Source organism: Canis aureus, chromosome 24 (genome assembly GCF_053574225.1).
Source record: "Canis aureus isolate CA01 chromosome 24, VMU_Caureus_v.1.0, whole genome shotgun sequence".
Classification (NCBI taxonomy): domain Eukaryota; kingdom Metazoa; phylum Chordata; class Mammalia; order Carnivora; family Canidae; genus Canis; species Canis aureus.
The window spans coordinates 32,183,405-32,207,990 of NC_135634.1; the positions used below are offsets into that span (position 1 = coordinate 32,183,405).

The following is a 24,586-nucleotide window of genomic DNA, read 5'->3' on the forward strand; positions in this document are numbered from 1 at the left end:
AGGTATCTTGCTAACTGTATGATACATGATCAACTTCCAGAGGAGCATATAAATCTCACCTTGGTTCAACACTAAACTATACCTTCAATTTCCTCTCTACCCTCCTATTTTCCAGCCACAATGACCTTCCTGTTCTTTCCAGAATATATTTTTCATGTGCCGGTTTCTGCCATTTCCTTACAGGCACACTCTTGATCCCCTTTTGCACTTGTTGGACACTTACTCACCTTTCAATATATCACCTCTTCTGTGAAAAATATCCTGATGCCATCTGGCAGAACAAAAGTTCTAAATAATGTGGCCCCATCATATTTCACACACGCTTCTCCGATAAATGATTAATATGGTATAGTGACGGTTTCTCTGCAAGCAGGGAACTTGGGAGTCAGGAATAGGATTCACTGCCATGCACTTGGCACACTGATAGGCCCTCATGTATTTGAGGAACTTAGTAATGGAAAACTTCTGTGTGGGCAGGTGAGGCCTCATCCCTAAACTCCCACGCAACGCACGTGACATAAAAAGATGCTGACAGAAAAAGTTTTGTGAGAGCTTTAATGGCACAAAATGTTTATAGCTACAAGTTATACATGTCTTGTAAACTGTATATAATGATACAAAGTGCTAACTAAATAGATGAAGAATGCATAATCACTTTGGCTCAGTTAATTCCAATAATTTCAACAACTGGTTCATTTAGAAATGCATCCGACTGGCTAAGTCTTCAATTTTCACTTTTTTAGAATAGTAAATACTTTTACTGCAAAATAACTTGTTGCACTTTTCAATGTGCAAGTTTGTGCAGTTTTGCTCATGATTTTATTTACAAATATTTTTAGCCAGTTTTCATCAATCAAGAAAAATGAAGCCTGCCTTTTCGTCCCCCAAATTGTAAACAGGTGTAAAGCTTTAAAACATTAATCTTAAAATGTCAACTATTAATTGTTGAAGTCTCCTTTCCAATCATGCAATCTGTTTCTGTTCAACACAAATCTGGGTAGGAGCATAAACATGTATTCCATATGTTAGGGCTATCAATAAATACTGCATGATTTCATCTTAGGAGAAGTTTTACTGTGATCATGTACTCATGTTTTAAGTAATAGTCCAAAATTTCACAGATATTTTAAGAAAAAGGGAAGAACTAAATTTATTTTCAATGTTGAAAAAAAATCATAAATATACCCAAGTTCAACCATACTAATAGAATTGCTACTGTAGTTCAAAAGAGGGCAATGTGTTGCCAGTAAAAAAAGTTGCTCTTATTTTTAAGGTTAATTTAACTTTTCCCTCCCAGGATACCAACTGTAATACTAGTTGCATATTTAGCAGTTTAACAGTTTAGTTCTTTCAACTTTATCAGCCTTTCCAATTTTACTCAGGCTTTTCAAAATCAGCGGGCCGTCAGATTCACTTTCTTTCCAAAGAAATCCAAATATGAACACTTGAAATAAATAGATTACAGAAGGCAAATCAAGTGTTACCAGGTTTGAGAATAAGATAGAAACAAGATATAATAAAAAGATATCTAAAATCATTTAGACATCAAGTACTAGAAAGAAAACATAAAATAATTCAGAAAACTATTTTGGATATATCATCTTTCTTAAAGATAACCAGCTATATTCTTGAAAAAAGATAGTCAGAAATTAAATTTTTTGTTTAACCTGTAGATTATTTTTCACTATAACACATCCATTTTACAAAACTTGATGTGAAAGACAACAGAGTTAGTTTCTGCAAACTGGCAAAGCTGGTTGCCAGTGTTCTTATCCAAGGCATATCTGATGTGCTTTATTTAATGAATAGATGGCCAGTTTTAAAATTAACAATGGTTCTCTAGTCAATAGTAATGTCTATATCATAAACAGTAATTATTTATATATAAAACATATAATAGTATCCCCTTCAGAGCCATGCTAGGTGTTCCAAAATCCACCAAATCTACTTAGAATAACTGGTAATCCTGCTGTTTTCTAACAGTTTGGTCCTAAAGCTTCACATTTTAGAAATGAACAAACAAAACAGAAACAGTCTATTATTGAAGGAAGCTGCCGAGCACTCTGGAACTGCAGGAGTCGAACACGACTGATCAGACGGCCCCGGAGAACATGACCGGTGCCCGCACGGTTGCGGGCACCACCTTGGGAAGCTTGTGCAGGTAAACATTAAAAAGGGAGCAATCCAAAGAAAATAAATGGCATCTTTTTAGAACTTTGTCAACTGTTCCCACAACCCAAGTCTGTTTTTCAAAGTTGCATAAGGGCTTGGAATCACTCTGAAACAATTATCTTCAGAGTTTAAAGGCTTCAGAGTATAAGCGGGGCTTCCTAAAACAAGAAGCCTGTATTTATACCACAAATTGGAACTCATTCCAAAGCCCCTTCTTAAGAATTAAAACAAAAAAACAAAACTTAAAGTCATGAAAAATTCACATGCAGCTAAAGCTAATATGAACGTAAAAATACAAACACACACAAATACCCAAAGCAATTTCATATGTTTCTAGGCCTGAGACGGTTCCTTAGGAGAAATAAAGATTTTACACCATAGAAAAGACAGCATTACAACATACTAGAATTAAAATCTGCTGATGTAGTTTAGTTCTTATTCTACTTCATACCCATCACTTATGTAGCCCGCCTCCTATAAATTAAAAGGCGCCATTAGGAGGCTGTTTAGACAAAAAGTGGCTCCAAAGCTTGTTTAAAATAATTTTTTTATTGCCCAGGATATTTTTTTTTCTTGTGTCTTATTTTGTTTGTTTGTTTTCTTTTTAAACAACTATAAATTCAAGCTTAGGGAAGCTTGCTTTGTCTTGGAAAAAAAAAAACAGTAATGAGAAAGCTGTTCTATCATTTGCTAACCTTATCTCATTTTAAGAGAGAGATGGTAGTCATCTTGCAAGAGTAAAATTTATACCATGAACGATGCAGGTCTAAGTCTGGTGGCACTAAAAGGAGACAATAGCATTGTTGACAAAATTATAATCTGCTGGTGGCATTTGCGGAAAAGAAGCCCTTGCAAATTTCTAAATAACAGTAAACTCTGTTAGGAAATTCTAAAGTGTCTTACAGGCCAAAAAGGGAATGAGGTTAGTAAAATGCCTCAACAGAGTTTGAATAAAATACTGGATTGGAGAGTTACTGGAACTTGGATATGTAAAAATAGGGTGGTAGGTTGGGTCATGCTTACAATGGTCTCAAGTTCAAATAAACTACTGTGACAATACACCACTTCACAGGTCACACGCTTTTCCGGGGCTGTTCTTTCCTTTCCTTCAGTAGGTGCTGGCAGAAGGTGTGCTCAGTCGCTTTCCAATATAGATGCTGAAAGGAAACAGAGTGCAACGTGTCTCATTGGTTTCAACGGCTGCATACCAGATGTCCGCAGGCTGAACTGTACCTAACAACTCTAAAGGTATATGCGCACAGTTCCCTAACACCCTGAAATCACTGCTGACTTACTTAAAACAAGTCACCAGCCAGCCAAACTGGTTTCATGTAATTATGTTTACTCATTAGGCAGGACTGGACAGTATAGGAGCAGTGATCAGACAAAGTAAAACCAGAGAGAACACATCCCTCCAAAGAACAAAGCACAGCCAACTTCCTTTGAGATGCTCCCTTAGAGTGGGCAGAAAATTCTACTGATATTTCACATACAAAATACAGTAACATGACAAATTACAAAGCTGCCAGTGCTTTATAGTAGGCTCTTAACTAACCATTTAACTCTTTAGGATGAAGGCCTAGTATTACTCTTCCATGCCACGCAAGTATTTTTCTTAAATAACATAAACAGAAGGAAAGGTAAAGCAAATAGGAAGCTAGTCTCACACCCAGTGTCATTAAAACCAACCTTCTCAAATCCTTTTTTTCTACATTCATCTATAACAATACTTATTCCAGCAAGGGAGAAGATCTGAAGACTCATGAAAGGAAAAGATACTCGAGGTACAAAAAGCAAGTCCTTGAGGGCAAATGAACTACCTGCAGTCAATACTTAAGGGGCATTTAAACTCCTCCCCCTGCCTGCCCTCACACCAACCCCATTCAATACTCACACGCTCCCTGCCTCTACAAACCCCTTCCATCCACTCTGCTGTTTGTGATCACAGCCTTCACCATCACAAAAATAGATCAAGTACCCAGAAAGACAAAAGGAGTCTATGGGAAAGTCATGTGTATGTTTCCACATTTATGACTATAAATCTCTCTCCCATATGCTGAGCTCTCTACAGGGGAAGTAAGGGGTCACATAGCTTTCGCATATTATATAGAGAAAATGACTCTTTGCACATGCTTACAGTCTTTAAAAAAAAATAACACCTAGTATTTAACTCCTAAAATCTTATAAAAATGGGTTTCCTCAATTGTTCCATCAAGAGAAAAAAGAATTTAAAAGACATGCCAGAAAAATTCATCAGTTACAGGTAAATGTGGGGTCACCTTTAGAAGAATAAATGAAAATGCTACAAAGAAAAAAAACAGGATCCCAAACTAACCTACCAGTTTCACTCAAAGACTATTCAATAAAACGGTGTATTTTCCCATCTGGGGGAAAAATATTCTAATCAACCTCAAATTTATATACTTAAAGGTTTGTTTACTTTAAAACTTAGCTAATCTTGGGATGCCTGGGTGGCTCAGCCATTGAGTGTCCACCTTCAGCTCACAGCATGATCCTGGGGTCTGGGATTGAGTCTCACATTGAGCTCCCTGTGAGAAGCCTGCTTCTCCTTCTGCCTACGTTTCTGCTTCTCTCTCTGTGTCTCTCATGAATAAATAAATAAAATATTTTAAAAAGTGTATTAAAGAAAAAATTTAGTTAATCCTGATGAATCACTAAATTCTACCCCTGAAACCAATAATACACTATATGTTAACTAAATCAAATTTAAATAAAAAAGAAAAAAGAAAAAATAAATAAAAATAAAACTTAGCTAATCTTGAGTAATTATAAACAAGAATAAAACACAAAAGGAAAAAATCAAGCATGGAAGAGCCCACCTAATGATGATCACTGAGAGGATTAATCTGAACAACTTATTTTCAAATAAGAAAAATCAAACTCCACTGTTAAAAATGCTTACCAGTATAACAACAGTGTATCAGCTTCAACAACTCTTTTAAGCTCTCCCTATTTGCACTAAAACATTAAAAGCAAAACAATATAAACTGTTTCATGCATATCCCTTACATGTGGAAACAGAACAGGGGAATGAAAGGAAAGAAAAACCCGTCAGGAGGCCACCAGTACTTACCCTAGCCCCAAAGCCAAAACATGAGAGAGGAAGAGAGACGGAATGAACACCTTAAGGAATTCTGCGGAGAAAATACCCCCTTTCTTCATGGCCCCACTTTTCCTCATGCTTAAAGAGACGGAGCGTTTGGGATGTCTGAAGTGGAACTCCCTGGGGGAAGAAAGGCAAAGGAAGAGGTCAGAATTGCACTTGCTGAGAACTTCCTGGGACCAAGCAGGTCGACAGCCTATGAGTGTTCACCGAGGAGACATGTGCAAGGACTTACTTAGGTGGAATGTTTTCAGGTCTACTGGACCAGTCGGACACCCAGTCTACACTTTTCTTCAAAGCATCAACCTCTTTCTCTCCTTCTGCAGCTTCTTCTTCTGACTGCAAAGAAGAATTACAACTTTAAAAAAGAAAAAAAGGAAGACCAACTGTTCCTACTACTAAAGACAAATCTAGACAGAAAATGTAGGAAAACCCTAAGGCTGTGTGTCAGCAATGTTTATGTAAGAAACACGCCAGTTTTCTAAAAAGGCTGACCAAAGGATTTGTGATCAGGGCGTTCACTATCTTAAAAGGAACCTGAGTGGGCTTCATTGTTGTTCTATCTAAGCAAAGGATGTGAACCTAAAAAATGTGTATTTGGGCTGCAATGGTAACTAAAATGTGGAGAGTATTAATAACTGTTGCATCTGGGTGATGCTTACACAGAGGCCCTCTGCCAACAGTCTCTTTACTTTTGTTTGCACTTAAAATTTTTCATTAAAAAACAAAAAAATCTCCAAAAGTACATGCTAACCAATATAAAGTGATAAGAAAAGTAGGAGATATGATGGGGTAATAAATAATAATAGTATTTATTAATCATTCATCAAGAGACAAGCATCATTCTAAGCACCGAACATGCATTAATTTTTACCTGCAACAACACTATAAAAATGAAAATTGTTAATATTCCATTTTACAGATGAGGAAATGAAGAGAAATTCAGTAAGTGCCTGAGGTTCAGTAAATAGTAAGAGACAGGGCCAATATTTAAACCTGGGCAAACCGTCTCAAGAGCACCCAACTCCTAAGCGTTGTTTTACTGCCTGGAAGGAGATTATATTCTTTAGGCAAATCACTATCTAAACATTTCCCAGGGGGATCCCTGGGTGGCGCAGCGGTTTGGCGCCTGCCTTTGGCCCAGGGCACGATCCTGGAGACCCCGGATCGAATCCCACGTCAGGCTCCCGGTGCATGGAGCCTGCTTCTCCCTCTGCCTATGTCTCTGCCTCTCTCTCTCTCTCTATGTGACTATCGTAAATAAATAAAATTTAAAAAAAATTAAAAAAAAAAAACAACAAATAAACATTTCCCAAAGTTTATTCAAAACTACTTAAGCTAAAAATTTTTGGAATCATTTACTTTATACTGACTTAGAATTTGACATTTTTTACATCAGATAAATGACAAAGAGGTCCTTATTCTTGCTAATGATAACCTACAGTTTCAGGGTGAGAACAAGCAAAATTCCCAATAATAGCTTCTCTTTTACGAGAACCCACAGGAATGAGGTGTTTCTAAAAAATAACAGCAATATTCCCTCAGCTTTAAGGAATGTGATGCTAGGACCTCAAACCCAAGGATCTCAAAGCTAAGAATTGTTTTGATCTGTTACTTTGTTTGAATAGGATTCCTTCTTTGACCAAAGGTTTCACTCTTTTCCATAGATAACTATGAAATGCAGGGCTTGATACAGCCATGTGATTCTTTTTGACAGGGCTAGTTCTCTATGAGCTACGTGCCCCAGGAAGGCAGTTCAGAGAGTAAAAGGGGCTACTCTGTATCTAGAGACTATCAAACCGAAAGTAAAATCCCTGTGGATTTTTGCTACTCTGGTAGTATCATTCTTATTTAGTTCTGTCAGACTTGGCAAATTCCACTGAATGACACAATGTAGCCTTTAGGATTAAGCTTTTTCCATTGGGTATTGAGATTACTCAGAATCATGAGTTGGCTCTTTGTGGATTACATCTGAAAACATCCTAAATAAAAAACAATAGGTTGTTAAAATTTACTTATAGATCAGTTTGTGTACACACAATATCTAACTATATTCATCACACTACATGTCACTTCTGCTTAGTTTCCAACTCTGGCCTCACATGCCTCTCCTCAAAACTGCTCAAAGACCGAGGTTTAAAATTGTGAACAAGTTAATATTTCCTATTTTCCAAGAGGATGAAAATGTAATAAGATTTTATGTTCTAATTTTTTTTTTAAGACAATGTCACTTTCTCTCAGTTGAGTGAAGCAAAGTTATCTTTGGACTACTAGTAAAAAATTCCCCAAATCAGTTTAGAATGCTTACCTTCAGAACCAAGAATCCTACGCTATATCCTCATTTACTACTGCTGTGTGCTTCCATTAATCTTAAATTTACCAGTTTCAAGTTTTAAATTACCTTCCAATCCTGAGAAAAATGCACTTAATATGGTAAAAATGCACTTAATCTAATTAAATAAGATTCATGCTTTTAATTAAATCAATAACCCTTTCTCTACACCTACATCTAAAGAGTCTGATCACTTTAGCCTGTTCTCTGTCCCCTACCTTCAAAGCACTTACATTTTCCTTCCCTGGTCCACGTCAAGTTCTCTAGGTCTCTATGTGTGGCTATGCACAGAATAGGGTCCATGGACAGATAAACCCCAGTTTTACAAGGGGAAAACGGTAGGTCATTTTCAGTCTGTATCAGTGACAGTGATATCCAACACTGTGTTGGCCTCTTCAGTCCCAGAAACACACTGCAAAAATGACTTCAAGAGACCTCTGAAGTCTATTTGGTGCCTTAAAACGGAGGCTCCTGAGGACTATGGTCATAAAAGTATAGTCTGAATGACCCTTTCCTAAATGTATTACACCTTAGGCTTCCTCATACTGTAACTCACCAGGAACATCTTAGTTCATTCTCATGACCTTGGGAGCTCTCCTGAAATCAATCCCGTGCACCAACTTATTTTAGTACATGGCACAGGGGCTACAGGCTCAGACAGCCCTGGTTTCGATCCTGGCTCTATCATCCACTGGCCTTGTGATCTCAGATTAGTAATTAAATGAAGACAAAGCCCCACTTCTCCTATTTGTTCTTGGAGCTAATATCATCTCTTTCACTAGACTGAAAACACTGAAAGTGGGAAAAATCTTTTTTAAAAATAAATTTAGCATCTAAAATATATCTAATATATATTAGTGTCTTTCCTTCCTTCTCTCAGAAAAGGCTGAAAATGTCCTACATTCCTTGTATAGACATATGTAAAAATGTTCGGTAAGAATAAGTCCCATGACAGAGTCCTGTGGTAAATGCTTCTGTTTGGTAATCCTAAATTTGCTTCTCATTTAAGAAAAATATCCACTCTCCCAAACCCTAATGTTAATTTTTATTTTATTTATTTTTATTTATTTATTTTTATAGATTTATTTATTTATTCATGAGAGACACAGACAGAGAGGCAGAGACACAGGCAGAGGGAGAAGCCCTTTTTGAAAGTTTAAATAAATCACACTATGGATTTCTCTCTTATTAAAAGTCTTACTCTAAAAAAACATATTTTTCTTAAAGGACTTAAGACTGCTTTCCCAAAGACTTAACTGTTTAAATGGACTGCTTTGTTAATATCGCTTACCAACAACGTTGATGATAACTAACGTTCCTTTAGGTACCGGTTTCTGAATTGGGACCACACTAGCAATATGACCATAATCCAACATGGAAGCCAAACATTTTACATTTTCTCTCCTGAATTTCACAAATTCTTTTGGAATTCTAGGATGGATGCAGTCAGCTCTACGATTCCATTTAAATTCAATCATCAGTTAAGGCTAATTGTTCACTGCCACTCCATGAAACAGGATAGCACTTATCAAAGTATTCCATTAGGTTGTTAGGGGAAAAAGTATGTGTGGAAAGGGAGGGAGGTCTAAGATCAAATAAGCTTGGGCAACACTTGGTTTAAACAGATTATTCCAGTGCTCACTTCGGCAGCGCATATACTAAACAGATTATTCTACTACAGAGACTGTCAGAGCCTTTAATGTGCTATGTGCTGTAGCTACTGGCAGGACAGGGGGAGCAGGGTGAAGGAGCCCAGGGACTGTATTATTTCCACTTAACTTGACTTCAGAACTATCACATGGAGGAGCTTCCCATTAAGCAAATTGTTCCTCAAAACACATTCAAAAGAATGCTAATTTAGATTTTCAACTTGTGTGTACAAAGGGCAGTATGAATTGAGGACATCTTCCTAAGGGAAGACTATAACAAAGAATTAATTTCATTTCTCTTCCCTGGAATTCCTTAGTACACTTTTGCCATGGAAACTATGTATTTTCTTCTTCACTAGTTACAGCTTATGCACATGGCAAAACCGACATACATTAGTCAGCAATTCAACAGCAGTCAGAACATCTCCCTACATGTGAGCCTCCTCTATGATACAAAGCTCATCATTAAATAAATTTATATTCAATCTGTAGATTTTCTAGGTTTCAGAGAACAGTATAAGTAGAATATGGGAAAAGCAGGGAGGAACTGTGCAGCCCCATGAAACAGAAAAAATACTGGGTGGACCCAAAATATTATGCACAATATTTCTAGTGCGAAGGCAGAACAGGACATTGTATAGAGCAAATCCCACAGAACAAAGTTTCTGTCCGAATGCATTTAAACACTCCTTTAACAAATACTCTGCTAGCACATGAACTCGGTAGAAAAAGGCACTGGTTCTTGTCCTCATGAATTTGCACTCTGGCACTTTTAGGTGAGCTGACACATCACTAAAGTCAAGGGCTGGCCATGAGCATTCTAAATTGTTAACTACAGGGACGCCTGGGTGGCTCAGGGGTTAAGCATCTGCCTTCAGCCCAGGGCGTGATCCTGGAGACGTGGAATCAAGTCCCACGTCGGGCTCCCCGCATGGAGCCTGCTTCTCCCTCTGCCTGTGTCTCTGCCCCTCTCTCTCTCTCTCTCTCTGTGTCTCTCACGAATAAATAAATAAAATCTTTAAAATAAATAGTTAACTACAAGTACTTACTTATCATAAATTTCAGAATATTAATCATTGTAGGCTTTTAATACTATTATCCATCCATTTTATTAACAATGTCAACTCCTAGTAAGCTACATTTATCTTCTTTAAGGAACCCTGTAAAATTTAGATGAATTTTATCTCTAGCTGTTGAAATTTGTCTCAAGTCACTGTTTTGATTTCAGATGCATAGAAAGTTTTCATGCCGGGTTCTACAACTTTCCTTTTCATTCATCTTGTGAGCTTAAATAAAATATCTGTTCAGCTATTTATAAATTCAAGAAACTAGCCTGGGATACTGGAATGAAATATTATAGACAAGAATTTTCCAATTCTTTTAGAGTGATAGGGCCCTAACCTCTCAGGCGTAAAGGAGTACAATAAGGGCTGTATCATCCTAAGTAAATTCCACAATCAGAAACTGAAAACAGCTTCAAACTACTTTTTAAAGTCTTCTTATTCTTTACTTTAGTAAAACATACTGATTTAGAAGCTCACTCTTTTCCTAATTATCTAGTGTACATTAGAAAAACAAGCACAGACACCCCATCTGCATGTGCGCGCACATACACACACCATCTGTGTGTGCACACACATACCTGAGAGCTATGGTCCCTGCTGGTGTGCATCTCCACATCAAACATAATCTGCCCATCTTCTTGTGGGGAAGGGCTAGAAGACAAAGAATTTAACCATTAGTTTTAATTCTCATTTTGTCAAGTAAATTAACCTCCACTGGAAATTAGAAAATTGAAAGTTACAGTAGTATGCCTTTGAAAAAGCAGCAAATCAAAAAGTATTATCTTGACCCTAAAGAAAAAATGAAATTGAGCACTCTTATTCCCAAAATGTTCTGGAATTTTACGATGGTGATAAATTCCTTTGCAAGGATAAATTTTCTTATTTTTACTCTTTTTCCAATAAAGGTACAATGATCTTCAAATTCAGAAACCTAGTTGGGTTTTTTTTTTTTTTCCTCAAAGTTCTTTCATCATTAAATAATTCATCATCAGTGAGTCTTAAAATGTGAAAGCAGTTTTCCTGAGAGTTCAGCTGGTTGCCAGCCTCCTGAGCTTTCTGAGTATAATCTGAAACCGGCCCCTTTATGAGGGCACAATGAGAGGGAAAGAGGCAGACCATTCCAGGGTGGTAGGTGGCAGCTTTAAAGAGCAAGGGAACTTATAGACAAGGCTTGTCTTGGAGTGACATTAAGGTGAGCAGACCACACAAGCCTGCCAAATCTTAGAAGTTTATAGAAAGGCCTTAATTGAGTTTAGTCACATATACCATTCAAAAAGTCTCAACACCACATTTCTGTCTCAAACCTGTATTCTTGAGGCAGCTTCTGGGAGCAGGGAAGGGAGTGGAACGCACATTCCAAGGACAAAGGAGGGGATGGGGAGCCTCTAATTGCCCAAGTCCAGCTCCAGGGTCAACCTGCGATCACATATTCTCAAACACCTTCCCCCAACACTCTTTCAAAGGGTCTTCATGGTTAAACTGTTTTCATGATACTATTATGATTTATTTGCCTTTTTCATTCTTATTGTCATATCTGTCATTCTTATTCTATGTACAGTGAAATTTTCCAAAGGCTACATGTGTTTTATCATTACAGACTGAATGCAAAAGCAAATGAGAATCTAGCTGTTATTTATTAAGTTAGATAGAGAGATTTGTAAAAATGTAAAATAATGCTGCCAGTTCAATTTTTTTTTTTTTGGTTATGAAAAGGTTATTTTTCATTTCAAAAAGTTACTTATACTGAAATGTAATGGGTTCATTACTGTTGAATGAATCGTATTTTTAAATTTTGTTTAATTTCTAGTATAGTTAAATATCAAAATAACCACATAAACAAAAGATCTTTGGGGGTCCTAGTAATTTTTAGGAATGTAATGGAGTACTGGAGACCAGAACCACTATTCTACTTATTTCAGAAATATCTGCTTTGAAATATTTCAGTTATTATATAAGCTCATATATGAATACAAGACCTTCAATGAAAAGTATAGGATATATTCCCAGAAGTGATAACTTACAGATAAACTTTTAGATAAGAACACATGCTCCGAAATACACTTGATGTGATAGATGAATACAACATGCTAAGTTCTATGTTTAATGTTATTAATGATTTCTTGTGTAATCACAGTAGGTAACTAGATTTTCCACTACACACCCCACCCTGCCAAAATCTAAGACCAAAGGAAGGATGAAAATGCTCCAGGCTTAACTGGTTTAAAGGAGTAGATGTTATCTGTTAAAGCTATCAAGAGTACGTGTACAATGTTAACATATAGAGATGATGTAGAGACAGACTCCAAAATAAATAAGATCATCCAAAATGTGTCAGACTGATTCGGCCTAGGAGCCTCAGACTATTCTAACTGACATACAAGAGCCCCAAATCGGGATAGCAAAAGAGAGAAGCTGGTTCTGTATCATATAAATACGTTAGCATATTTAGAAAATTTTTTCTTGAGGTAGAAATCTCAGGCGAGAGTACAGGAACCACGTGGAAGGAGGCACTCTTGTCCTCAGTTTACGGTCGTTATGCTCATGTATCACTGTTTCGTTCACAGCCAGAGATCAAGTTAAGGGCCAGCCTCACATAGTCAGGAGCAGGTCAGGGCAGCAGAATGACATGGTCAAGAACCCTACAGATGCACTGCTCTACTTCTATATTCTTATTTATCACTGGCACCAATCTCACTCAGAGAAATACTAAACATTTCACTGGTAAACGGTTTACTACTTCTAACAACTGGGAATGCATTAGAGTTTCAACCCTGGCTCATGTTAGAATTAGCCAGGGAGCTTTTAAAATATCCTAATGCCTCTACCCCACCCCTGACAACAGACTAAGAATCTCTAGGGATGTGGCCTGTGCGCTGGTATTTTTAAAAGCTCCCTGGGTGTATCTAGTGTGTAGGCTGAGAACTCCTGCAATAGGGTAAAATGCAAAACAAAACACATAGGGGATATGATGGAAATATACCTCTGGAATAATTTTTAAATTAAAAATAAGTTTGACCCTTGAACAATGCAGGGTGCCAACCCTACCCTGCACAGTCAAAAATCTGTGTACAACTTCTGACTCCCCCAAACCTTAATTACTAATAACCTACTACTTTTGACAAGAAGCCTGACAGATAACAATTTACACATATCTTGTATGCATTCCTACAATAAAGTAGGCTAAAGGAAAAAAATGTAAAAAAAAAACCCTTAAGGGAAAGAAACGACATTTACCATAAAATACTGTGCTTTATGGAAAACAATCCACATGGCTGTGCAGGTCAGACCCATGTCATTCAAGGGTCACTGTATATATAAACTAGCCTTGGGATGAATATCCAACAATCCTAAAAATGTTTCCACCTACAAAAAACATTTCTCAGCGACTTCAGATATGGAGATGCAAGCCCATCCAAATGATATGAATTTTGAAGACATTTTAAAATGTTAAGATGTGTTAGCATAGGAGAGTATTACTGAGTTGGAGTCACAGGCCCTCTCTGAAAAATGACCAGGAACCCAGATCCTAAACATACATAAAGTGAGGGACAGGAAAATGTTCAAAAGCACATGCCACGCCTCGCTTCAGGTGTTTAGAAACCTAACTTAAATGTGGTCACGGGAAGGTAAATTCGTATTTGATCACAAGTATAACTACTAACCAGGAATGAAATGAGACGACCAGAAAAGCAAGCAGGTGACTTTTTCTCTGCTCAATGACAACAGCAAGTGAACAACAGGTTAAGAGACACACTGATACCAATGCTCAAGGGTCTTGTACTTGAATGCATAGTAAGAGCCTCATAAAGAGGCCTAGAACAAGCAGAAAACTTCAGAAACCTATTACAAGTCCCAAAATATAAATGTAATATAATATAAACTTCATTCTGAAAGACAGACGAATGCTGTTGCAACTGGAATCAATGGCAAGCTGTTCAGCAAAGAGCCATCTGCTCTGCTTCTGCTTAGAACAAGAGCCATCCCAGGCTACTAAGAAGCACAGGGACAAAGGCAGGGATGAGATGGGGTGGCGGGGGTGCACAGTGTGCTAGAGCCAGCAAACCAATCCTCTGCTTCCTTGGTAACATCACTGGATTATAAGATATCCAGGAACTTCAGACATGACCGAACTTCTGTTTCTCTTTTTAAATTTATTCTGACAAATAAAATATGCTATATATGCAATTTTTACAAAGTACAAAAATATTCAGAAGAAAAATATCCATAATTCCATCTCTTAGGGATAATCACTTTTATTTTTAGTATACATTTTTAAGTGTTTCCTTAGTCTTTTTCCTTATGCATCTGCATTTTCTACATGACTAATGTCAGTTAACTCTTAATTAACCAGATCATCCTTTATCCCATAGTGCTAACAGTATGGCTGTCATCAGACTAAGTGGTGTCAGGTATACCACCATGTATTTAACACCTATCCCTCAAGAAAAAAACAAAGCTTACACTGAAAAACAAATGAGCAATTCGGTTTTATTCCACTCATACATATCACTGTATCCTTACTCTTTCACCAAAAGCAGCCCTTCATCAATGGAATTACTTTCCCCAAGTCAAAAGTAGAAAAATGAGGTCTGAAAATAAGGTTCCGCTGAAGAAACAGGATGGTCTTCCAAATTAGCTATCTTTACAGACCTTGTGTGGTCTGCATACACCATACAAATACTGCTGTAACTTGAATCAACCACCAGTTCCTACGACTCAAACATGTTACTGAGGGTCTGCTACACACCAGTACCATGACTGTCAAGGGTACACAAGAGATGCAACATGCCTTTTGGAGCCTCATCGTCTGGAAGGGGGGACAGAAACATAAGAGATAACTGACAGAATGTCATCTGTGAAACAGGGTCACAAAGGAAAATTGGAGAAAGTTTGTTAATTCTACAAGTAAACATTTATGCCATTGACTTTTAAACTGATAAACATCAAAAAATGATACAATCTGAATAAGGAAATTGATTTAATCTAGGGAAAAACACCAGGCACTCAAATATTTGCCAATTAGCTATCTGATTTAAATATACATGCTGCAGTAAATCAAGAGTCCTTTTTTTAAAAAAAGATTTTATTTATTTATTCATAAGAGACACAGAGAGAGAGAGGCAGAGACACAGGCAGAGGGAGAAGTAGGCTCCATGCAGGGAGCCCGACGTGGGACTCGATCCTGGGTCTCCAGGATCACGCCCTGGGCGGAAGGCAGACACTCAACCACTGAGCCACCCGGGAGTCCCAGGAGTCCTATTTTGTCAAATGAGAATGAAACCAGATTTATTTTTTTTGGTGAGAATTAACCTTATAACCCATCTGTATGGATCTCACTTACCTGTCACAGTGAGAACTGGCTCTTGAACTACTCTGTCCTGATTCATGCTGTGCATCCAAAAGAATCTTCTCCATGTCTCCATTGTGGATAGAGGATGAGGAAGGTACATGTTCTAGCCCCCCATTTTTCCCATTGCCATTATCATTGCCATTGCTGCTGTTCATGGGTAGCTCCACCCAGGAACCTGTTGGACAAGTCAGATAGCTTAAGTTAACCACAGCAGAACCAAACTCTGTCATGTGCACACAGATGCGAATGTGGTGAATTCTGATAAGAGTTCTGTCTCGCCTCAAAGCAAATCCAAGAGTATTCCGAAGAAAATAAATAAGGAGCAACAGAAGTCTAAAAATACATATAGTTTCTCTTCCTGAAGTGGCTCACGCAATCAACCAATTTAGAAGAAGCTGGAACTCTACAACGAGGATCTTAGAAATGTGCCTTTCAGCCAATTTTCTCTCTAGTTAAAGCTTAGTTTATATCACTGAAAACTTTGAGAGTGCTTTTCAAAAAATAAATGGTTACTTTATTATTACTTATCTTTAATATTTTAAACATATGTTTAAAATAATATATACCTATTTTTCTCACAGTTTACTTCAGCTAGTTAGTTGTATCCTCCCCAGATGAAATAAACCAATGGCTTAGAAACTTTATAAAAAAATATCTAAAGAAGTTAACAATTGTCCTAATTAGCACAATTGACAATCTCCTATAGAACTTAAATTCAATCATAAAATTTTCAATTTGTGTACAAATGTGCAGCACAAAATTAATGCTCTTAATTTTATTTATTTATTTTTTTAAATGCTGTTAATTAAATCCAGGGATAACACCAAAAATTTTGAAAAAAGCTTTCTCTCTATCCCACAAATTAGCTTCTTCCATTCCTTTATACCTCACCTCATTTCTATCCTCTCCCTTATGCACTAGCCATACCTTGTAGATTTGTCCTTTCTTCTCTCCCACGACTTCCTATTTCCTAGGTTTCATTAAGCCTTGTTGGTTTGGGGGGAGAAACTCACATCTGTACAGGAGACAGGTTTTCTCAGGCCAACGGTCAAAGAGGGTGGAGCCACAGAAAAGGGGATGTGGCCCTGGTAATTTGGATAGCTCTTGAAAATATTTCTTATTGGCTCAATGAGTTTGCTGATCACATTAAGGTGCTTTAATTTTAATAAAAATTGATAACAGTAGCCACCAGACCAACTTCACAACAAAGACAGTGGAGGATTTTCTTCATAATTTCCATTCCTTACAACAAATTTTGTTTTAGAAAATATCACCGAGCAGTTTGGGAGGGCCATTCCTCCAAACTCTCAAGAGAAGTGTAGAGTTTTGTGACTGAACAGCCCTCCACCAGTAAATCAGAAAAACCACCCAGAGAGGCTCAAAACCTAAATGCACTCTCAATGAGGTAAAGACTATTCTAGATCCAAAGTGAACTCAACATCATCCTCATATAAAGGAAAAGCTCAAAGGGAGACCTGGCTGGAAATCTGACTCCACCACCTACTCTCTGCCTGTCTGAGCTTCAGTATTCTCATTTGTTAAACAGATATAAAAATACAGACCTCTACCTCTCAGAGCTGCTCTGAGGATTAAACATAGGACATAGGTAAAGTGCCCAGTAGGTAGGAGATATTCAGCTACCCACTAGTTAAACAAGTTTATATTTGTCAAATACTTAGAACAGTGTTTGCTAAATAAAAATGAGGTTACCCTTTCCTTCCTTTCCCTCAAAGGCAGTTCCAGTGGGTGTCACAATCCCATAACTGCCACCAAATCTCTGGGACTGTGCTGCCAAACAACACAGTTGTAGGACATCTGTGTGACCTCATTCTATACACAAAAATGGACACACACAAGACAGAACTTAAAAGGGATTAACAAATTCAACTAGCAAAGCTAAGACAGATTTTTAACAGTAAAGGTAATTTAACTAAATAACTTGGGAGTGTCCCTGGAGTATATAAGAAATATGCCAAAAGCATCCCTAAATTTAGAGTTCTACAAGCATTTTAACTGGAAAGACAGAAAAAGAAAGAGGTCTATGATCAATTTTTTCGTACTCATAGTGTTTTCTAGAATTTTCAAGCTCTTTTTAAACCAACAAATCCGTTCTTGTACAAAGGCCCAAAGTGCAAAATAAAACAAACAAAAGACCTGAGCTGCTCTGAGTAGAAGAACTAAGGAACCAGGAGTTCCCTGATGGGTCTCTGGGGAAGCCAGTCTTCCCAAAAATATTATTCATGTTCAGTTCGAGTAGCTGATCAAAGAGAAAACCCACTGTAACAGTATCAGCTTTTCCAGACCTTACTTTTTTGAAGGACTTCCAGACCAGTATCCAAATTCTACTTTCTGCATTAAAAATATATGAGCAATCATCACCTCAGGGACTTGAGAAGACATAACTTGGAAAAGCTTAGTAAAAGTGATCTCTGTAACTGGCTTTACATTCAGCATAATTGAGGCCATTTCTACTTAAGGCAGACAATATTAATCTGGCACATATTAATACGGTGATTAAGAGCACAGATGGAAGGCCAACTCCCACTCTATGACTTACAGCCTAGACAGGTTACTTAACCCCTTAACAGTTTTCTTGTCTGTAACTTGGGGATAATAATTATATCTACTTCATAAGGTTGTTAGAAGGTTGAAATGAATTCAGCATGGAGAAGAATAAGGAAGGTCACTAGTACATGGTAAATGCTACATATTACCTGCTATTATACTCTTTGGTTTTAAAGAAATTTTTCTTGTTGCAAAAATGTGTTTCTTGAAAATAAACCCATGTAAAGGACAAATACCTTTCCTCTCAATCTCCTATTCCTACTCCCAAAGAAATCCACTTTTAAGAGATTCATATGTAAACTTTCAGAGCTTTTTCAATTAAATATAGTTCAGTTTCTTGCTGTTTACAAAAAATTGAATTGTATTATACATATTTTTCTGTAAGAAGTGCTTCTTCCCTAACAACTTATAAATGTCTTTCAATGTCAATGTATATTATCGTACTTTATTCTTTTAAATTGCTTTGCACTCAACATAAGGATATGCCATAGTTTAACCATTATCCAAATGTCAATGGTTAACCATTACACAAACTATTTCTAATATTATGTTACTACAATCAGGTCTTCAATGGAGGATAATTTGACAATATGCATTAAGACACCTAAAAAGGGGAGGCCTGGGTGGCTCAGTGGTTGAGCGTCTGCCTTTGGCTCAGGTCGTGATCCCAGAGTCCCAGGATCCAGTCTGGCTCTGCCTATGACTCTGTCTCTCTCTCTCTGTGTCTCTCATGAATACATAAATAAAATCTTAAAAAAAAAAAGACACCTAAAAAGGTATAATTCCCCTAACAATTCTCTTCCAGATAGATCATCTATGGAAATAAACATTATTGCAGAGAAAGTTATTCACACATATATTAAAAGTTTCATCTTTTGACTACACTGGGGTGGGGGGAAACTTGTCTTCCTCAAGAGATGGACTACACATGCTTTTCATTACCTACTTCATTCCTGATTTACAGCTTCAGAATTTCTTAATGTTCTAACTCTATCAAATCTCACAAAGTCCCCTTCTACTTGGAAAGGAAACAAGACAAGATATGAGGATTGTGCTGTTCAAGCAATACAGAGTAGAAAAAAATCTGAGTAAATTTCCTTCCTAATAATTAGGCTTAAAATGAGAAATGGCAGGCTCTTCCTGTTATGTTATTTTAAAAGATTTTATTTATTTATTCATGAGAAACATAGAGAGAGAGGCAAAAAGGCAGAGGGAGAAGAAGGCTCCCTACGGGGAGCTTGATGTGGGACTTGATCACAGGATCCTGAGATCACAACCTGAGTCAAAGGCAGACACTCAACCACTGAGACACCCAGGTGCCCTCTCCCTTAAAGATTTTAATATACTTATTGATGAGAGACACAGAGAGCGAAGCAGAGATAACAGGTAGAGGGAGAAGCAGGCTTCCTACCGGGAGCCTGATGGGGGACTTGATCACATGACCCCGGGATCATGACCCGAGCCAAAGGCAGACATTCAACCACGGAGCCACCCAGGTGCCCTCTACCTGTTACATTAAAAGATGACTTACAAAGTGAAAAGTGTTTTTATGCCAGAATCTATATATATACAATACATGAGACATTTTCTAGTTTAAGTCTTTAAGAATTGCTAAGAGAGTCAAAATTGCTAAGAGATTCACACTTCCACATTTTGTAATATAGCACATCGTGAAGGTTGGTCCAGTAATTGTAATCATTATATTCATGACTGTATGTTGTATATACTCTGTATAGTTTTATAATCACTAGTTTAATCCTCTTGCAAGAAGGGGAGTGGGAGAGCTGAGGGATAGAGGAAGAGAAAGAAGGAAGAAGTCTCTCATTTTTTCCTACAACTTTCCAAGGTCCCATGTGTAACTCTTCTCCTAACCAGGGTAACACATTTCATTATGTCTTATATTCTTTCCTCAAAGCCTTTATTTTATTTCAAGCACCTGATGCTCCAATCCAGACCAAGAACAGTCACTGACATTCTTCTTTAAAAAAAAAAAAAAAAAAAAAAGAAGTTGGTCATTTTGCACAAGTGGGTACTTACACCCAGTAACTTAGGTATTCAAAACAGTATCATGAAGCAATGAAGTTTCACATGCCATAGCCTTAAAAGCCTCCTCACCATACTGGGGAAGCCAAGTAATCATGGTTGAAGATGTGTTAAAAAGGAAAAAAGAAAAGAAAAAAAAGTCTGTACTTCCTACATTAAATAATAAGAATTTTACTACTGCCTTGATTTTTTTTTATTACCTACAGGATTATATAGCATTAATGCCCTATATAAATATTCTTAAGTAACTTGATAGCTTTCTCAAGAATAAAACTAAGACTGGAAACTGGAAAAATATCATTTTAACTTTGCCAGTTCAGATATTTGTCTACTGATTTGTAAGGAAAGTGAACAGTTCCCCTACAATGGGGAACTAAAAAAAAAAAAAAAAAAAAATTAAATTAAATTAAAAACTCAGAAAAATATTTCACTATTCCAAATATTTCCATAATTTGCTGTTAAAACTCTGTTTTGACTCCTGAACTGAAGAAAAATCCCAAACCACAGATAATCTGTACAATGAGTTCATCTCCTGTGTTTCATAGTTGTGCAACTTTACCCAACAAAGAACTTCAACTTATCAGCAATTTGGGTAGTATTAGATGTCTGAATAAGTTGTTTTGCCCAGTGCCCAAAAATCACTTGAAGGAATCAGGAAAGCTTCTTGTTTTGTTTGAACCACTGTTGTATAATGAACTGGGGGAAAAAAAAAACCAAACAAACAAGCAGAATAAAAGGCTAAAGGGGAGAAATTAAATATGGCACTGCCTAAAAGCTTTTCAGTAACTTTTCAAAGCTCACCCTACCCAAAATAAAATACTTTATATCTATCTAGATTTCCCAAAGCAACATTTTGATATCACACAGAGACTGAGTGTTCTTCCACTTTTGTTAAGAGCTAATATAAACGTAGCAGCAACTGATTGGCCAAAAACATCAAATACTTCACAGGTCTGTCAGACACAGAGATAAACATCACATACAGCTCAACAAATCCCATTTGTTGCTGTTTTTGTTAAATGGTCAAAGGAAACTAAAATTCCTTTTTTTTTCCTGTGCAATCATGTAATCATACCAACCAAATAGCTAACTTGTAAGTACTGCAGGAAAACAGTGAGTACAAGTAAACAGTACTTTTTACTCAAGTAAAAAGAGCCAGATAGGCAGATCACCTCTGTACATTAGGTAAAATAACATACTGAGGGAATAGGAAACACACGTAACCAGGAGATTCTGAGCTACTGACGTGTCCTGAAAAGTACACTAGATCTTTTGAAAGTAAAAAAAAAATCTCAGCTCTCGATCCTAGCCTGCTGTGAACATGGACAACACACTTTTCTCTCGTTCTCTTTACCTGTAAATAACAGAGACAAGCTACCTCTAAAGTCTCTTCCCATTCTAAAAAATTCCATGCTTCTAAAAGAGTATGCTAAAAACGGGTAAGTACTGTTTTAATTGCACATTAACAGATGAAGCAAATAACGTTTGAAGATACAGAAATTATTCCTTACTGTGGGAAATAACATCTTACATTCCAGAACATAAAAAAGACACTCGAGTTTCAAAAACTCAACATCTAGGAAAGTTATCCATCAAAAGATGGTACAGTAGCAACAAACAATGAATCTTAAACATCTTGAAATACTCAAATTCTGGGTGGCTCAGTGGTTGAGCCTCTGCCTTCAGCTCAGGGTGTGATCCCCCGGTCCTCGGGAGGGACCAAGTCCTGCATCAGGTTCCCCTGCAGGGAGCCTGCTTCTCCCTCTGCCAGTGTCTCTGTGTCTCTGATGAATAAATAAATAAAATCTTAAACAAAAAAAATAACAAAAAACCCCCCTCAAATTCTAACCCCATCTTGTGGGGACAGGAACTCTTTTCTCTAAAATAATTTTTAGGCCATGTTGGAACACCTCCTTCTTACGAAGGAGGTTGCAATGCCTTTGAATGCTATTTAAGCATCCAAATGATTTTTAAACGATTTCATCTAGCCATATGCTAACTGTCCCAACTGCCTCTTTCAGGAGATCAATTACAGAAAGGTTAGGCAAGAATCTTTGCAGACGACTGAGCTTTCAAGACAACTGGGAAGAACCTTATGGACAAGATGTCTGAGCACCAGAATGTTATGATAAGCAACTGGAGTTGGTCGTAACTCAAATACTGCATATTAACTTCCAAGAGCCCGACGGGATCGGTGTGGTTTTAATCCCGTTCCTGAATATTCCCTGCCCCAGATTCCACGATTTATGCTATCTTGGATCGTTCAAGAGGCTGTTCACAAAAGGTTTCCAGGGCACACAACTCCATCGTTTCAAAAACAAAGCAAAAAACAAAACAAAACAAAAAAAACACCTGACTTGGGCCAACCCTAAAAAAAAAAAAAAAAAAAAAAAAAAAAAAAAAAGTAGCAGAGTCGCCTGACCCCCCCCCCCCCCCCCCCCCCGCGCAAGGCGATACAAGTGACCACCAAATTACCAAATGATTTTCCTGACCCGCCTGTGGTTAACAAAGGAAGGGGACAGGAGGGCTCAGGTTCCGAGCCCCAGGGGAAGGGCGAGCGGGAGAGCTGGGGTCGGCCGGGCCTGAGCACCGCCGCACACCTGAGCCCCGCGCGTCCCCCGGCCGCCCCCTTCCCTAGGCCCGCGCCCGCGTCCATCCCCCAGCGTCCCCGCTGCACGTCCCCATCCCTGCCCACGTCCCCTCCACCGCCCGCTCCGCCCACCCCGCTCCGCGCGCCCCGAGGCCCGCCCCCCCGGCGCTCCGATTGGCTCTGCCCGGGGGCCCCCACAGGTGGGAGCGGCTCGCCCCCCTTCCCCTCCCACCCACCTGCCCGCTCAGGCTCGAACCCAAGCAGCGCCCCCACCGGGACCCCAGGACCGAGGGGAGACAGGGCCCGAGGAAGACAGGAGCGCCTCCTCCTGACAGGTGACGGGAGCTGTCAGTCACCCGCACATCCTCAGCGCTGGCCAATGAGCTGCCTTCTCCTCCCCCCCCCCCGCCCTCCCGCGCGGAGCTGGCGGCGGCGGCGGCCGGAGCAGCTCCTCCTCCCCCATCCTCTTCCCCGAGCCCCCCCCCCCGGCCCAGCACTCACTGTTGAGCCCGGCTGGCGGGGGCAAAGCCTGTTCACCTTCCTCGCAGTTGTTGTTGTTGTTGTGCGGGGGCGGCGGCTGCTCTACTAAATGAGACGACATCGTCGCGCTGCTGGAGGAGCCGCGGCCGCAGCAGGACCGTCTCCGGTTCTCGGGCAGCAACACAACAAGCCGAGTCCCCCGCCCCCTTTTGTGCGCCTGCGCAGTCCCTCCCCCGCCTCTGACGTCAGGGCCCGCTCGGGCCACGTGATGACAACACAACAAGCGGCGGGGCGGGGAGGAGGCGTTCCCGGGCGAGCTCGGGACCCCGAGACGCGGGAGTCGCGCTGACACGCGCGCCTGGAATGAGTTCTTGCGTGTCATCTGTACAGGCCTGGGGGAGTGACCAACGCGGCTGGCACGGAGATAGAGGTTGGGGAGAAGCGTGTAATGAGGAGGCGTGGAGGTAGGTGCTCCTGTGTTGGCGCCCACATCCCCTGCAGCATCTCCTCCGCCGTCTCCTAGCCAATCCCGGAGCGTTTCTTTTCCCACGTCCAGAAGGACTCATTTCTGTGATAGGTATCCTGGTGACACAAAGGAAGCAAAATCCCCGGCGCCTCCCTGTCCTACACCTAAAGCAGAGCTGGCGGTATATGAATGCTCTGATGGGGGAACAGTGTCAGGCAGGCCACAATTTTTACTTCTTAAAGATTTTTTTTTTTTTGTAAGTTTTAGATTACACGTGTAACACGTGATCCTTGTTAAAAAAAAAAAAAAAAAAAAAAAAGGAAAGTTCCAGGAAAACATACAGAAAAGAATAACCACCTGAATTCCATCAGCCTATTTCTGGGGCTTGACATGGGAAGCCATGTTCCCCATACCTGGGTGACGGTAAACTGCTTTATGATCGCCAACACTCCACCTATTTCATATATCCATGTCTTTGTCCTTTCCTTGGTCTGAGCGGCATGCATTTCTCTCAGTCACTTGTCTTTTAACTTTGCTTCACTCTGCACAAGTTCAAAATTTTCATGCAATCAGCTCTATTATTTTCATGTAATCTGGGAAACACCCTCACACCAACATTTCAAATCTGTTCCTTACAGATTTTTCTGATCTTGTAGGCTTGATTCTTATATTTAGGCCCTAAATCCATCTGAAATTTATTTTTGATATGTTGTGAGCTAATTAACTTCAATTCTTCCCAATTGGGTAATCA

At 38.9% G+C, this 24,586-nt stretch overlaps 1 protein-coding gene and 1 long non-coding RNA gene across 3 annotated transcripts in view; one reads left to right on the forward strand and one right to left on the reverse strand.

The window, feature by feature from the left end:
- Window positions 1–538: 538 nt before the first annotated feature.
- BNIP3L (BCL2 interacting protein 3 like) lies at window positions 539–23,590 on the reverse strand. 2 transcript variants are annotated; one of them, XM_077868781.1, is made up of 6 exons: window positions 23,391–23,590; window positions 15,683–15,866; window positions 10,920–10,992; window positions 5,532–5,635; window positions 5,267–5,416; window positions 539–3,329 (listed from the first exon to the last, which is right to left on the reverse strand). In XM_077868781.1, exons 1-6 carry the CDS (start codon window positions 23,488–23,490, stop codon window positions 3,281–3,283), a joined length of 660 nt encoding a protein of 219 aa, XP_077724907.1. In that variant the 5' UTR covers window positions 23,491–23,590; the 3' UTR covers window positions 539–3,280. The 2 variants fall into 2 exon arrangements, with proteins under 2 accessions (XP_077724907.1, XP_077724908.1); XM_077868782.1 differs by lacking the exon at window positions 23,391–23,590 and adding an exon at window positions 16,619–16,721.
- Window positions 23,404–24,586, forward strand: part of LOC144296012 (uncharacterized) — a 77,042-nt gene continuing 75,859 nt past the window's right edge. The window contains exon 1 of the long non-coding RNA XR_013363160.1: window positions 23,404–23,833. This is a non-coding gene — a long non-coding RNA (uncharacterized LOC144296012). The remainder of the gene's footprint in view (window positions 23,834–24,586) is intronic.